At 42.8% G+C, this 17,923-nt stretch overlaps 1 protein-coding gene across 1 annotated transcript in view; it reads right to left on the bottom strand.

The window, feature by feature from the left end:
• The window catches only part of LOC119320559 (transcription termination factor MTERF9, chloroplastic-like), a 4,257-nt gene extending 1,145 nt beyond the window's left edge, over nucleotides 1–3,112 (bottom strand). The window contains exon 1 of the mRNA XM_037594612.1: nucleotides 1,919–3,112. Coding sequence (XP_037450509.1) covers nucleotides 1,952–3,112 — 1,161 coding nt within the window. The 3' untranslated portion in view covers nucleotides 1,919–1,951. The remainder of the gene's footprint in view (nucleotides 1–1,918) is intronic.
• Nucleotides 3,113–17,923: the final 14,811 nt, after the last annotated feature.

The raw sequence follows: 17,923 nt of genomic DNA on the forward strand, positions 1-17,923 counted from the left end.
AAAGAGCTTAGTTATTTGCAATCTCTAGACAGTCTGCATCTTATTACCAATAACTCAAACAAGAATTTGATATGCAAAGGTTAAAGAAATACTCAAATTATCAATGGTGCTAACAAATGTATGGTCTAGTTTATTTTAACCAATAGAAGAACAAAAAAAATATGAAGTTTGCAAGGTTCCACCTGATATATTTCTAAAAGACGAGTCAAGACATTCAGCTAAATCTAGATCGTAACACCAATCTATAATTTGAGATACAACTGGATATAAAAAGCCAACTCAGTAATATATTGGTCCTTGAAAGGAACCATCCCAAACAGTAGCCTACATAAAAAACCACATGACGGCCAGTAGCCAGTAGTATTAGGTACAGAACAACGGAGTGGGAAATGTGCAATCACAACCTACGATATAGCCAGACAATAATGCCATACAGAATCATAAAAAAAGCAAGTCTAATGCATGTATCATAACCATTCAGAAATGGTAATCCTATGCACAGTATGACAGAACAAGGTTCGATTAAGTAGAACGTGCATTATGGACATCTTGCTTCTAATGAAAATTCCAAATTAAAAATTATGGAAAAGGGAACATGCACACAAAATAATGGCAATGTAGGTCCAACTATAACTGCAACAAAATAAAGCATGAAACAAAGGAAGCACCTCTTGTGATGGGTTAGACCCAAGAGGCACACGCAGTTTCCCATAGTGCTGACATAGTATCAGCAGCAACGAAATAACTAACTTGTGAGGATCACCTCTCTGGTCTTGACTGGCGAAGATTCATACCATTAATCATCTAATCGAGCCATTTATTTACATCCTTTGATTCAGCACTTCCACCAACAAGAGGGCCACGAACAGGTTGATGGTAGAAAAATGGAAGTAACTAAGCGCACTGCCATCAGTGATCCTTGAAGGAAATAAAGAGGAAAAAAATAACTAAAGTGTTAACTACAACATCAACCTGATGACTCCAACAGTCCAAGTTTACACCGTACGTGCGGATACATGGAGCTTAACTCGTGTGGCATAAAATGGACCCAGTGGCTCGAATTTTAGTCAAAATAGTCCTCCAGATACATAATACATTTACATAATAATAAATAATTTGAAGGAAACAACATGACCTATCTTTCTGTGCTTGAAAAAGCTTAAGTAATATAAGGCTTTCAAAAGCTAAGCCAAAACTCTGAAATAACCATGAAACTGCCAGGTACTTTCAGAACAGCAACAGCTATCAATAACAGAAACACTATTATAGCATTATTCAATTTTGAGCTCATATGCCCCTAGAATAAGTATCAGCCAGTAGGGCATCCAAAAAATACGGAGGAAAAAACTAGGAAAACTGATACAAACTACTACTAGTAAACAATGACTAGCTTTCTCAAACAGGCAATATCTCATAAACAAAGCTACTGCAGGAAGAACGAAGAGTTTCAGCTTAGAAGAACTAGAGGAAGCAACCCAAAAACTAGGTCAAAACTGGATGACCAAAGGAAAATTTTGAGACTTCGTATCATCATGGCCAAAATAAGAACTTCGTATCATCATGGCCAAAATAAGAATCTTTTTCGATGGAAAGATAGATTGAGGATTGCATTGAAAACTGCAATGACCATTGAGAACATAGAGATAGAGCGTGCAGATATACGCTTTATCGATAGTTGAAAGCATTTGTAGAATGCCCTGATCTCCACACTCTTAGTTCCACTATGTGTGTCAATATTATGCGAATGAGGATGGACAAGTTCACTGCAGTGCTATACTTTCTTCTCTAGTGAATGATGTAACCATCATTCAGTGAGACATAATCAAATTACCAGTTTCACCCAGGATTACCAATACTAAATAACATGCATCAGACAACAAACATTCAGTTTGGCAAATAACACTGAATCAGAAATTACCAGCATTGTCGCTTCTCACAGCCCGTTGTTGGTTCATGTAAATCTGAATCTAGCGGGCACTTCCCCTCCACAAGCGGCAGCATAATCTTCTGCAAGGTGTGGTGCAGCCTCCTTGTGAGGGCATATGAACTTATCCATGAAATACTTCTCGCTCTCCTTGAAAACAGTATAGTAGCTCGGGTCGCGCTTGAGCAATCCATTTTCCTTGAGAAACTTTACAACGTGGTACCGGGGTCTCATCCGGCCCTCTAGGCTGTAACAGACCATTGCCGGACGTTGAGTGAGGTAGGCCGGTTCCAACCCCACCTCAGAGATGAGGAATTCAGACCTGCACTGCAGTGATTCCTTTGATTTTACGATCAAATACGGAGCCTTACACACAGCAATGCTCACGTCGGCATCCGACCACCTGAATGTCTTCTTCAAGTAGTCCACTCTGGCAGCGATCTTCTCCTCGGTGAAGGATGCAACAGCTTCTATCGCATACCTGAACATCCCGGATCCACGGGGTACACCGAGTGCTTCGGCGGATGCCAACGCCGCCTGGACGCGCTCTAGGTTGCTGCTGAGCAGCCGTGGCCTAGTGAGGCACAGCTTGGCAATATCACAAACACCTAGCCCACTCTCTTGCAGGAGAGCGACGTTGGAGACGATGGATCTACGCCGGAAGAGGCTGGCTTTAACCGAGACGAGGCGCGCGATCTCAGAACGTGGTACGCCGAGGCCGGAGAGCCCCGCGACGACGGGCGCCAGTGTTCTCTCCACGCCGGTGCAGAGCAGCTGCGGGTCCCTGGCGACGGCGGTGGCGACGGCGGCGGCGGAGAGGCCGAGGCCGGCGAGGAAGGCGAGGACGGCGTCGGCATTGGCGGGGGACTTGAGGTGGGAGAGCTTGGCGGAGGCCTTGAGGGCTTGGGGTCGGGTGAGGCCGCAGGTGCCGACGAGGTAGTCCTCCACGGCGAACCCGGTGGTCGGGGTGGAGATGGCTGGCGCTGCGGCTGAGAGGAGGCGGTGGAGAGGGGATACCGGAGAGGTGGCTGGAGATGAGAGGAGGTGGGTGAGGATGGAGCTGCGGAGGCGGAGCATGGCGGCGCGGCGGCCGGCGGCGAGGGAATGGGGAACGACCGCCGCCGGTCCAGTCTGTTGTTTGAGAGTGGTGAGGGTTTGCGTTGGTGTGGTGTCTGGTCCTGGTGGCATATGTCAACGGGCTGGGCTGGGCTGGGGCGCTGGGCTTGCAGACGAATGTGTTTTTTTCCTTTGAATTTGAAAAGGTGTTCTAACAAAATCTGATTTGAAGATTCTAAAAATACAAAAAAAAAATCTGATTTGAAAGGTTTACAATGAAACAAAATAGAGGGAGGCATGTAAAAAAATTGAGTGACTTATCTAGATAAGGTTTTCTTTTGTTAAAAAAAGATAAGCTTTTCTTGGTTCTCCTTTTTCTCTATGAGCCCAAGAAGATAAAAGGGTGTCCCCCTCAATGACGATAGAAGAATGAGACCAAAGTTATGTAGTACTAGGAAATAAGCCTGTGCGTCGCAACGGGAAAAATTTAACATACACATCTATCTCAATAATACTCAAAATAAAATGAGTGACAACAAACACATAAGAGTTATTACATATGATAATAAAAATGTCATATACTTTGTGGACTGTCCATACAAATATGCTTCTATTGTGTGTATGTTAATGTCATATAGATGCACTAACTTCCTATTCTGTTGCAACATATGTAGGGTTGTCCATCTCAATTGATTCTTTTGCATGGTGTGTTGCGGTTCAATTCACGGTTAGCTGCAATTTGCGCTACTCTAGCTTTCTTTTGCTCTGGCTGCATATTTGTGTATTTTTAACTTTCTCGTGCACACTTTTTTGTTTTTTTGTGCTAGCTCCATATTTGCATATTTCTTCCTCTTGTGTTTGTATTTTTTTTCAATTGAGTTGAATCTTGTATTTTTTTTTCTTGTGATTGTACTTTGTGGAAGGGAGCGAGGTGGGATAATATAAAACGTATGAGCCTTTTATCAACACAACCAGGAGCTAGTCTAGTTGGATTTGCTCTCTACGATTGAACTGTAGGTCGGGAGTTCAGATCGCAACTAGCCCATATTTTTTGCTCTCGGGACTGTATAGTTTACCTGGGCCACCACGTGGGTGGGCTGAGCCCATGCGGCTGGCAGGTCTCACGGGGCAAGGACAATGTAGATCTACCTTTAAATCTCAACCGTCTATCTTTATGTTTGACACAAAATCGATGGATATAAAGGGATGACAGATGGAGAATTATGAAAGCCTCCGTCCTTTATTATTAGGTAAAGATACATTTAGTAGAACATATCACCGAATACAGAATACAGAAATTCTGTCCGATCACCGAAATCAAATATTGGATTCATATATGGTTGAAGTTTTCAAACTTTTTCATCACATACAATACATATTTGAATACAGAAACTCTTGCAAACCTCTAATTGCGCTGAATCAACATGGACAACGACTTTAAATTTCTACTAGAAAGAGACGATCATTTTCTGTGGTGTTTTTACTCATCGACATTTGTTGCCTTTTTGTTTTTCCAGGTGAGTGAACGGTCTTCATACGCTCAAGGACCAGTCCTTTCATGACCAGTACCAACATAGACCATGATTTTTTTGGGTTTTCTTCCAACAAAATATACATTGTATGAAAATTTATGTAAACATAAGTATACGTAGTATATATGAAATTTACACAAGTCTTGACCATCAACCATTTTAGATTTAATTTAATGTCAACATGTGTGTAGGCAATGGACAAGCGAAACTTATCTTAGAAATGCACCATCGGTCTCTTCTACATATTGATGCATTCCAACAACCGGTAGTATGTGGATAACATATCAAACCATTTGAGAAGCTTCAAAAGTCACTTTTATCATAGGTACATCAAGTACTACTTTACCAAGTAAGGGCATTAAATAGATAACAAATAATAGTAGATACCAACCAACCAACCCGACTCCCACGTATGCGCATATGCATATATACTGCACCATCTGTACAAAAGTCATAGTAGCACAACGAGATGGGATAGAAAGAGAAGGAGATGTGAAACTAAAGGCATTAGGGAGTAGGAGGCACCAGGAAAAAGGACACTGATGCTCAGTGCACTACACGATGCTTCTTCGTCACTGTACATAGTGTGAGAGCTCATAGCTGCAACAATGCTCGCTCAATTATGAATACAACAACTGAATACAACTTTGATTAGCACTAGTTGCTGGGGCGCGCCCTGGGCGCGCCTCCTATGCGGTCCTTTGCGCACCTGCCTTGGTGGCGCAGTTGTGAACATGCATATGCGTGTCAGATTAGCTCAGTTGTTAAAATATGAATAGAGTTAAGACAAGCTTGGCAGAAAAGTATTCAATCATCAGGCATAGCAAGCATATCAAGGTAATAGGTTCATATTATCAGATAGGTGATCCTCTTATAAGATGGATGATAGAGCACAACATTGAATTGAAATCAAAGTCTAAGATGCTCCAGAAAACAAGCGGTCTTCAAAAGAAAAGCAAATTTCATCAGGCCACAATGCAGGATTATTAAGTGTTAGAGATAAGCTAAAGACGATAGGCGGTAGGTGCTACTGAGGGCGTTACATCTAGAGACGATGGATGATGAGGGAGAGGCAGCACCTTTCCTTGCGCTTGAAATGGAAGGTGCAGATGTCTCCTTCCTGGATGTTGGCGTGGTGGCAAAACATGACCAGTTCGTCTTCATGGGTGGCCCTCTTGTCAGTTCGAAGCATGAAGCGAGTGTCACAGCTCACGGTGTCGTCTCCAAGCTTGATTACAAGGGTGAGGTTGTCTTCTGTGTACTCCACCTGAAAGTACTATCAAGAGAAAGAAAAGCAGTTAGTTCATGGCAAGACTGCTTCTCAAACATTTCACCTGTGAGTATAACAAAGTATTAGAGTCAGAAAGGATGGCGGCGAGAGAAGATTAGCCTTACAGATAGACATGGCAAATCAAAGTTGTGATTTTCACATGCAGTGTGAGCATGGCACTAAAGGATCAGTAGCGGACAACGAATCCACGGTATCTCCTTTGGCTCGTCGTTATTGTCGTCCCGGGCACCTGTTCTTCTCATGTCGACGAGCAAAGAGGAGAGCTTTCATCGGTGATGGCTAGTCTAGATTCTTTGAATCTTCAACAAAATGGTCTAATTCAGGTCAATAGCATTAATTTCCATTTTTTGACTTTCCGGTTTCTAAGTTCAGTACATGATGGACAAGTAAGATCTTGACATTACAGTATGCAGTAGTTTAACCTTTAAAATGACCATTTGTTTAGAGGTACTCCTGTAATTCCGAGTGGCTTATAGATATTGAGTATGAAACCGAAAAGCAGTATATATCATGCGTAGAAAAAAATCCCATTCAACAATAGTATGCACATGGAAAGCATGTACATGGAAAGACAAAATATTACTCCCTCCGTCCGGAAATACTCGTCGGAGAAATGCATAAAAGTGGATGTATCTAAAATTAAAATACGTCTAGATACATCCATTCCTCCGACAAGTATTTTCGGACAGAGGGAGTATCTAATTGATATCTTCTAAATCTATTTTCTCCAAAATAACACCAACAATCCTTATCTGGGTGTGCATACAATTCAGAGATGCAAGCAAATCGTATTATGGTAAATTGGTAATACAAACTGACGGGCGAATGAAGACAACTCTTTCTGCATTGAAATCTCCTCTCAGTGATGCTATGAAGCAGCCCACATCAAATATATATTGGAACTCAATGCCGATGAAGCAACATAAAATGATAAAACTAAGTCAAACCTCCATTGGATTATTATAAATTGTGTTGCAGACCCAAACTGAAGTTCTATAACTGAACTAACAAATCTAAAAGAATGGCAAGCTGCACTAAACCAGTCAAGCAAGTGCTTTCCTTACCTTTTAGAAATCGTGGTGCAGACCCAAACTTAAGTTTTCTAATTGTATTAACAAATCTCAACAAAGCAGCAAGCTGCACTGAACCCGAGAAACACTAATACATGTATATCTAATGCCTTGTTTTAATATCAAACCATGGGCTGCTCATGGATAATGCTACGATAGATGAAGCAAAAATTACCAACTCCCAAGACAGTGGCCTGTGAGGCCCAATGAATCCCCACCAGGCCCCCACCAACTCGAAAGCACGGTTTCCCAACCATGTGTATCAATAAACCCATAAAGACCCCCTAAAAACCCATGAAGAGATCTCAACGGAAAAAAAAACATGGAGCAAAGATTCGACACAATTAGATGACTCTCTCCACATTATTTGTTTTGCTCAAGCTGGAAATGAAAGCTCTACGTATGGGAGCAGCGCATTTCACAGTCCACATTCATATCCGAAGGGCGTCAGCAATTGAGCTAGCAAGGCTGAACACCTCAAATGGAGGGTTGGCTGATGGCTCTCACTGTCTGAGGGCACGAATCCGTGATCCAGAAGTAATCAAACTGCTCACCTGGCCCAGCTGGAATTAAGAGAAAAAAATGAGCAAAGTGAAGTTTGCCTAGCTGAAAATAGGGAACAGTGAGAAACCACCAATTACCAGAATTTGCAGTCATGAACCGTTCATATGACTGATTGGGGAACACAGTTTGAGTGACATGGGCAGTAACTTTTGCGACAACATAAGCAGCCAAAACTTTCTGCAGAATGAACAGAACATAAATACTCATGGGGCAAAAAGGAACAACACAGTATATGCAACTATAAGTCACATGTAGCATCATAATTGACACTTGAAATGTATTACTTCCATTTCACTGAATAATGATACGAAGTAAATATGTCACACCAAATTGACCCACAACATGAAAATTCGCATGCCACATACTCTATTACCAGGTTCGGAGAAGGAATGAATTGAACGTCTTAACTTTACATGACTAAGCCTGCTCGTAATACTATCAAATGTGGACTCAGGTAAAATTTGAATTCTGAAGGGCATTAAGTTTTTGGTCCGACAACTTGAAATGATGGCACAAAACTGTACCCATTAGCGATTGCAACAGAATTGTAACCTGGCATTTTCTAAGAGTTCCACTAGATTGCACTAAATCATCAATAATAACGACATGTCGCCTTTCAGAATAGCAGCAACACAAGAATTCATGACACAGTTGGAATTAGCAGGAAGGGGTTGCACATTGTCACTCAAACCTTTGCTTGGCCCTCTTTGAGTGACATTAATAAATTGCAGCTAGTTCCATAGAAATTTCCCTGCACCTTATACCACTTAAACGAGACAAATTAATAACACGAACCTTGAAAATAAAAATGAACCTATGCTAAAAGGATGCCTAAGAATAACTGGGAAAGATAAGTGAAAACATACACTGAAAAAGGTCGTACCTCATCATCTCCTGCTTCTCAAACTAATACTTCATCAGATGCTTCCTCGATAAATTTTGTGCAAAATACATTTGCTGGATGGCCTGATTAGCAAAACTTCAAAATTAGCTGCAGAACAAGTATTGATATTGGAGTAAAATGTATTGCCATTGAACTATTTAGCCTTTTCAGTCGAATAGGTACAAGCAAGCACAAGGCAAGGCCAAATTGTAAGGGTCAGAAAGACAGAGCAGTGTACAATAAATTAGCAAGAAACAACAAATGCATAGGGGAGAAGGAAGATGGATGCTTACTTGGGTGACTGCACGGAGGTGGAGGGGCGCGTCGCCGCCTTATCACCAATGGCCAGATCTGCTCTTGGTGGAGCTTCCCCATGGGCTCTTCGTCTCCGTCCCCCTCCTCTCTTCATCTCGCCCTCCCTCCCCTTCTCTGTACGTCTGACAACGGCGCCGCAGACGACCATATCCATGGCCAACCCGCTTCGGCCGCCCCTCGATGCAGCAGGACAAAATCGCTCTGCACCTCCTCGGCACCATCGACCTTAGGGCCCCTGCTAGCCACCTCGGCGAGTCGGGATTCATGGATGGGGGCAGCGGCGACAACCCTGGCTGGGAGGATGAGAGGAGAGGGGATGCAACGCGGGCAGAGAGAAGAGGCAGAGCAGTGTCCCGCGGATCTTCTTGAGCGAGAGGAGTGAGACAAGCGGGAAGAGGAGGAGGCAGTTGCGGCCGACGGTGTGTGGGGAAAGGAAGACGTGCGCGTGTGACATTGCGGACCTGCCTTCATTGGGAAGGAAACAATCCAATCGGGTCATGCGCCAACGAGGAGGAAAGGACTGAGCGTTGCCCTCTCTCGTCATTGGCTGCGCCGCACAGTGCGCCTCCGCCAACGTGGCACGCGCGAGGAGGCGCCATTGACGCCACCGTTAAAGGGTTTAATGAGGACACCAATGCTTAGTGCGGAACATAACCATTTAATAGAGCTACGGGTAGCATGAGACAAAAACGACATCAAGGCAATGCATGCACCTCGATCACAATCATAGAATAATATGGTATATCGGTGGAGCAGCGACACAAAGAAGAGATGATATAGCAGTTATTCCTTGTATTTTGGAACAATTGTTCTTAGTTCAAGCCACCAGTGGGTCCTTCACTACATTACTTGGTGATACGGCCAGCACTGATGATTGAATCATTAGCATGTAAACAGAACTTGTGGTCAATACCTTTTCCTGCGGAGATAGGTTGAACATTACTATTGTTATTCGGACCATTACAATTTTTAGGCTTCAATTATGTTTAGCCCAGCAATTTAATGCAAGCACACAAAATCTCGACATGTCACTACTAGGGAAAAGCCTAGCAGCAGCGAGGGTTTTAGGCCTATCAGTAGCGCGGGCAGGAGCGCTACTGATACGGCGCTACAGCTAAAGCTTAGCAGTAGCGTGCCTCGATCCACGCTACTGCTAAATCGACTTAGTAGTAGCGATTTCCTAGAGGAGCGCTACTGGTAATTAGTAGTAGCGCTTCTCCCTGCCCGCATTACTACTATTATTTCATATTTTATTTCTTTTTTATTTCATATTGTATTCATACGTCTTTACACAAGTTTTCATACAACAGGAATTTAGAGATTGTTTTTACATCATAATGAGTTATTACATCACGGGGTGAAAGAACCGTGGACTAGTTTCAAGTGGATGTCCATCCACTTGAAACTAATCTGCGGTTCTTTGACCCAATGATATAATAAATATCATCATCATCATCATATCATTAACAACTTATCATCATAATACATCATTGTCATATAACACCTCCTCAAGATCATCGTTTCATCAATGACATCACAACAAATTGGTCACTAGTCGTAATCACAAGTACTCCTCATCATCAATTCTAACATATTGTACCACATAATAAACATATTGTACCTCATAGGACCTACTACATTCTCTAAGGTAAAATAGCAAAAAACAAGATAGCCCCTGACTCTCCATTATGGAGAATGGAGATTATCCTGTCTCCAATTCTTGCCTTTCGCTTAATGTTACTTCCAAGAACCTCCTTGCGAATGTCCAAACATTTTTTCCATTCTTTGATGAGCATGTGATCACCGGTTTTAGAAATCCGATATGCACAGGTGAGCTCCCTAGATTGACCTGGTAGTATGTTCAGAACTCTAAGGCGACCATTTAGATACATCAGATGAGGCACACAATTCATCGGGATTTTCTGTTGAAAAACATAGTAATAACTTCGTAGTTAGCAATGATGTACTAGTTTTAGAAGTATGCAAAAGATGCACGGATGTCGTAATAGTAAAAAATCTTACCAAGATATCTCCATAGAAGTTACCGTGGTTCAACACGTGCACTAGTGGCACGTATTCACCATAATTAGGAGGAGTTCGATAATAGGAATTGTAATCCTCAAGATAAGTACAATAAGCGATCAGATGACTTTTCTCCTTATAAGTTAATTCGGAGCCATCAATGTAGTGGGTTTTGTCTACCATCTTCCGCACATTCTTTGAAAAATCAAAATAAGCTGTCAATGGAAATAAGCTATCAACTATTTTGAAATAAACAATATAAATTAGTTAATAACTATGTTTGAGAAACTCACATTACGGTAGAATCGGAAGCGTATCAATAAGGACCCAGATGTCCATATTGTCTTGCTCAATGTCAGGATCACCAAGATCCATGGTGACAATCATACCCTCATAAAAACCATACATTTTGCAAAGTGCTTCTCAATTTTGGCAACCAAAATGGGTTATGCTCTGAGCATTGCACAGATTTACTTCAAAATCCATATCATGATGGGTCCTTAGGTGTATTTTCTTTGTTTCAAAATTTTCATGGTCTTCAAAACCCATCCTCTCCAAGACATAGCGTCTTGCATGGCATGGGATAAGCTAGTTGAATTATAAAAGATGAAAATTTGACGTTGAAATAATTGAAGTCATGCTTAATTATGAAAAAAACACTTGTTGTTTTTGCGTACCGTTTCAACATCGAATGTCTCCTCGAGCTTAATGCTGAAGCGCCGATCTTCATCCAGCTCAACGAACCTGTCGCACATACCTCGATCGTCGTGGCACCAGCTACACTCCCCTGGGAGACTGTCGTCATCCGAGTATGACATTTCCTACGTTCATAATTCAAAGATTAAACTTGTCCATATTCTAGCACAAGTCATGCGAGAATTCACGGAAAAATATGGCATGACCTTTGCTAAAAAAGGACATATCGAGCGCCTGAAATTTGCCGGAACGGAAATTAATCAACACTCCGGCAAAACATAGGCCACTCGGAGGTGTAACCTGAACATGACCGGCCACTTGGGAAACCACATATCCTATATGAGCAACACAAAATATACATGTGTAGGACCTTGAAGTATGTCTAGAGGGGGGGGGTGATTAGACTACTTGACCAATTAAAAACCTAACCTTTTCCCAATTTTAGACTTTGGCAGATTTTAGCTATCTTTGAACAAGTCAAGCAATCTTCACACAATTCAAGCAAGCATGCGAAGAGTATATAGGCAGCGGAAATTAAAGCATGCAACTTGCAAGAATGTAAAGGGAAGGGTTTGGAGGATTCAAACACAATTGGAGACACGGATGTTTTTGTGGTGGTTCCGATAGGTGGTGCTATCATACATCCACGTTGATGTAGACTTCAACCCACGAAGGGTAACGGTTGCGCGAGTCCACGGAGGGATCCACTAACGAAGGGTCCACGAAGAAGCAACCTTGTCTATCCCACCATGGCCGTCGCCCACGAAGGACTTTCCTCACTTGCGGTAGATCTTCATGAAGTAGGCGATCTCCTTGCCCTTACAAACTCCTTGTTTCAACTCCACAATCTTGTCGGAGGCTCCCAAGTGACACCTAGCCAATCTAGGAGACACCACTCTCCAAGAAGTAAAAAATGGTGTGTTGATGATGAACTCCTTGCTCTTGTGCTTCAAATGATAGTCTCCCCAACACTCAACTCTCTCTCACAGGATTTGGATTTGGTGGAAAGAATATTTGAGTGGAAAGCAACTTGGGGAAGGCTAGAGATCAAGATTCATATGGTAGGAATGGAATATCTTGGCCTCAACACATGAGTAGGTGATTCTCTCTCAGAACTGGTAAGTTGGAAGTGTAGGTTTGTTCTGATGGCTCTCTCCATGAATGAAGAGGAGGTGGAGGGGTATATATAGCCTCCACACAAAATCTAACCGTTACACATAATTTACCAAACTCGGTGGGACCGAATCAACAAACTCGGTCTGACCGATCTAGTAAAACTAGTGACAGTTAGGGTTTTCGGTGGGACTGACATGCAACTTGGTAGGACCGATATGGTTAGGGTTAGGGCATAACGTAATCTCGGTGAGACCGATTACACAAACTCGGTGAGACCGAATTTGGTAATTAGCTAACCAGAGAGTTGGTCAGGTAAACTCGGTGGGACTGATTCGCTCTTTCGGTGAGACCGAAAAGTTATGAAAGGGAAACAGAGAGTTTGCATTGCAATCTCGGTGGGACCAATCGCTCACTTCGGTTAGACCGAAACGTTACGAAGGGAAACAGAGAGATTACAATCCCATCTCGGTGAGACCGAGATCCCTATCAGTGAGACCGATTTGCCTAGGGTTTGTGACAGTGGCTATGACAATTGAACTCGGTGGTGCCGGATAGAAAGAATCGGTAGGGCCGAGTTTGACTTTAGGTTTAGGTCATATGTGGATGTGAGAAAGTAGTGGAGGGTTTTGGAGCATATCACTAAGCACATGAAGCAAGAGGCTCATTAAGCAACACCTCATCCCTCCTTGATAATATTGGCTTTTCCTATAGACTCAATGTGATCTTGGATCACTAAAATGTAAAATGTAGAGTCTTGAGCTTTTAAGCTTGAGCCAATACTTTGTCCTTAATATCTTGAGGGATCCACTTTCATCATCCATGCCATGCCATTCATTGAGCTTTCCTGAAATATTTGTCTTGGAATAGCATTAGCTCAATGAGCTATATGTTGTTATGAATTAGCAAAACCACCTAGGGATAGTTGCACTTTCAATCTCCCCCTTTTTGATAATTGATGACAACATATAGATCAAAGCTTCGACAAATGATAATAAGGTTGAAAAACATCGTCGCTTTTAGAAGTATGTGATAAGCAAGAGCTCCCCCTAAATTTGTGCATGATTTAAAATTTCCTTTGGACTGCAAATGCACAAGGAATTAGGCTCATGGGTTACTCTTCCATGTCACATACATCTTGGTGGAGCGCTCAAAATAATAAAGATTGAATACATGCACTCATCACCAAGCACAGTCAATGATCATATGAGGATAAGTAAGATAATAACATATAACAGGCATAAGTGTAGCTTATGACCAAACACATGATCATCAATGTCTCACAGGTAATAGCATAGTATCTCAAGCAATCAAAAGCAAACAAAGTTCAACCAAGAAGACAAGAGAGAACAAAAGCAAATCTCTCTCTCGAAGCCTATGATCTATACATTTTTCTCCCCCTTTGGCAACAAGTTACCAAAAAGTTCCTAGAAAATGCATAGGACTATATCGTCTCTCAGGCTTGGTCTTCTGCTGGTGGCGTAGAGATGGCTCCTTGGACGAAGACTTCAGTAGATGTGGAAGGAGCTGAAGGAGTTGGTGCTGGAGCTGGTTGCGCTGGAGCTGTAGCTGGAGCAGATGAAGTGATTCTGGTGACTGGTACTGGCTCTACAGCTGATCTCTGAGCTCGAGGCACTCTGGCAAATGCATCAATTGTTGTCCTGCCCTTCCTCTCCTTCATGTCATCCTGTAGCTGCTCCACAGCTGACTGAATCTCAGTTACTTTGACATCAAGATCATAGAATTTTTGTTCCATGATTCTTTCCAGGCTCTCCTGGTTTTGAGTTAGGGTGGCCAACCCCTTCTCAATCCGCAGAGTTGATGCTATCAAGTAACCAAGCTGCTCCTGCTTGTTCTTCAGAAAGTACTCAGATGCCTCTGCTAGAGTGGGCATCTTGGCAGCCTTCTCTTTCCTTGCCTTCTCCTTCTTCTCTTGAGCTTGTACTGAAGATGGTTCATTCTCAGTCATGACAACTTGATTGTCCTCAAATTCAGGATAGAGAACTAAGTATTCCTTATCCAGCAAATACTTCCCTGTGCCCATCTTTGAGTTAATCAACTCCTGGATTTGTGGGGCATATCCACAACTCCTCTTTCGGTCTGCTGCCGTCCTCTTGATAGTTTCAACTATGAGGCTCATGACCTTGAATTTCGGGGGCACATAAAAAATGTGAAGAAAATTAATTGCATGCCCTCTAATCATGTTGTGGTCACCTGATTTGGGCAACAGAGTGTGCCTTAGGATCCAGTTGATCGTTGGCAGCCCTGACAGAAGAAAATGAACTGATCCAAACTTGAAAGTCTCAAGTGCATCATCTGGGATTACCTTGTACATCTGTGACATTGAGTTGTGATCCATCTTCTTCTTGGCATAAATGTCCAAGTCATCCTCACTTTCCTTTGGGGCATTGATCAGACTTGCCCATTCCTCTATGGTTGATTGGTATCTCATTCCTTCTGACATCCAAACTATCCTGCCATTTGGATAGAAGTGTGCTGTGGAGTAGAATTGCATAATGAGCTCGTCATTCCAGTTTGTGAGCTTCTGCCCAACAAAATCTGCAACTCCACACGCACTGAAGCTGTCATATCTCCAGGATAGTGTTCTTCATTCTCCTGAATGTAGGTCCAGTCGACCCACCTCATATCACAAACTATGGGCTTATTATCCAATAAGATGGTTTCATAGAAGTCCTGCTGCTCCTTGGTGTGGAACCTGTAATCTACAGCAGTCCTTCTCCTGGTGGCATATGGATCTGACACTCTCCATAGCCTCAACCCTAAATCTCTCCTGATCTTCATGTTCTCAGCCACATGATGAGCATCATTGTGGTCTGGAATCTTGGGTTTGAGCTTTCTTAAAACTTACCCTTGTTCATCTTCCTCAGAAGCAACATCAGGCATTGGGGCCTTGTTCTTTTCAGCAGCTGGTATACTCCTGGTATTCCTCTTAGGTGCACTCTTGGGCTTGGGGGCAGCTTTGGGTGCTACTTTGGGCTTTGAAGTGGCATCCCCTGACTTTATAGCATCACCCATCAGCTTTTGTGCCTTGGGTGCTGGTTCAGCAACCTCTTCTTCCTCTTCTTCTTCCATCATGGAAGGCTTTCCTATTACTCTGGCCTTGGTCTTCTTGACCCTTTCCTTCCTTTTCTTTCCTTCACCAGCAGCAGGCTCTTTGGGTCGGGATTCCAAAGAAGCTTGAGTGGAGACTCTGGCTTTGGACATTGGTTGTCTTCCTGCAGGCCTTTTGATCTTCATTCCCGGCTTAACTGCAGTTGAGTTGTACTCCTTCTTAAGCACTTTCTTCTTTGAACTTGCCTCATCCTCAACAGCCACATAATCCTCATCCTCAGACTCTGAGGTCTTCTTCTTCCTTGTCCTTGTGGCAGCCTTGGGCAAATTGCTGGGAGTGCTTCTGCTCCCCTCATCTGAGCTGCTAGAGGGACTAGTGCCCTCACTCATGTGAATCTGCTCTTATGACTTGTTCTGGCTGTCACTTTGGTCTGACATGCTGCTCACACTGACTGCTGACCCTGTGAATAGTTATAGATGAGGTAGAGTGGATGAGCATCACAAAATGCAGAGATTTTTGCAAAAGAATGATTCAAAAAACTTAGTTTTAGTTTTCCACAGAAAGCATTTAGGATTTACCGATTTTCAAACTCGGTGATACCGAAGCAGTTTTGGAACCTAAACTAGTGAACTCGGTCAGACCGAGTCACAGTTCGGTGGCACCGAGACTGCTAGGGTTTCACAAAGTTTTAAAATCGGTCACACCGATTAGCAATTCTCGGTCAGACCGAGAGTTACTAGTGCAATGGCATTAGCCAAATCGGTGGGACCGAGTTTTTCAACCCGGTGGGTCTGAGATGGTTTCGGCGGAAACCTAACCATAAATTTTCGAATCACACCTATTCTAAGGATTGTTTTGACTGGATAGAGGTGTTTCAATCGTGGCAAGAGGCATTATGAACACAATGTGCTGAGAATCAGACGAGGATAGCACTGTGATCGAGTTCATACCCTAGTTCGACGGTGAACTCGCTATGGCGGCAACGGCGGAGAAGAATTCCTTTGACGGCGGCGGAGACCAGCGACAGGAGGCAGCTGGCGATGAAGTCGACGATCCGGAGACCTAGTAGGAAGAGCGAGCTATGCGCGGGCGAGGAGTTTCGGAGAAAGTTTTCCAAAATTTGCCCGTGTGAATATATAGCCTGACACTGTCGGTGTGACCGAGTGGAACAACTCGGTGGCACCGAGATGCATAACTGTTAACAGTTACAGCAACTCGGTGTGACCGAAAAGTTCAAATCAGTTGCACCGAGATGAAAACCTAGATCGACTTAGTAATCTCGGTATGACCGAAATGGAGGAATCGGTCAGACCGAAAATCACAAAGAAGTTTTGGAAGTTTAAGTCTATGACGAATCAGGGACTCTGAGTGCTCCTCACACAGAGTGGTTCGAATCTGACTTGATCAAATTTTGTGATGTAGCATGAATAGAGTTTGAGACGAGAAAAGCATAGATAGCTAGAGAAGGTTCTTAGGCATTCTTGTCCATCCACTTGGCCAAAGAAAAAGAAGCCAATCAATCAAAACAACAACAAGTGGATGTCCTCGAATGAGTAAAATATGCAACCAACATGCTCACACAATAAAATGACAAATGAAATATGTGACAAAGCATGCACAACCAATTCTAGCATCTATCAAACAATTGGCGATGACTAGGTCATCTATATATGAGTATATTGACTTAGGAGTCAAATGAGAACATTTGATCATAGGTCATACTCATCGTTTAAGCTCAAGTGGGGTTATCACTTTTACATAAAGCATTTATGTGTTCACATCATTAGAGTTGCTTTGACTCAATTCTTAGAGTTAAGCTCCCCCTAGATGTGAGATCCCCCCTTAGAGGGATAAACTAACCTTGGGTTTTGTCGATGATGACTTCATGTAGATGTTGAAGATGTGGATGCTCAAAGTTGATGTAGATCTTTTTGGAGCAAACCTTTGGAGTGAGTTGCACTTTCAATACCTACACGGGTTAGTCCCACAAGGAACAAACAAGAATATCCATAGACATAGAGTGATGCACACACAAAATGATGTCCATGAAAACATTAGGTTACCTTGTCCCTTGCCTTACCAACATGAGGGTTTGTGACTCCTTGAACTAGTGCAAGATATGAAAGGTGGTTGCACTTGTCCTTGCCATAATGATATGAGTGAAGAATGTTGGCGGAGTCACCCTCAAGAACTCTCTAGTTCCACATCATCTTGATGGGAATCCTTGGTGTAGTAGTTGTACTTGATGAAGTAGAACTTGACGTAGTCTTGGGAACCCACTTGACCAAGGCCTTAGGCGCTTCTTCAAATGCATCAATCTCCTCTTGAACCTAGTCCTTGCCTTTGTTCTTGTGGTCTTGTGGTGGAAGATCATCTTGTGCTTG

Source organism: Triticum dicoccoides, chromosome 6B (genome assembly GCF_002162155.2).
Source record: "Triticum dicoccoides isolate Atlit2015 ecotype Zavitan chromosome 6B, WEW_v2.0, whole genome shotgun sequence".
Taxonomy (NCBI): Eukaryota; Viridiplantae; Streptophyta; class Magnoliopsida; order Poales; family Poaceae; genus Triticum; species Triticum dicoccoides.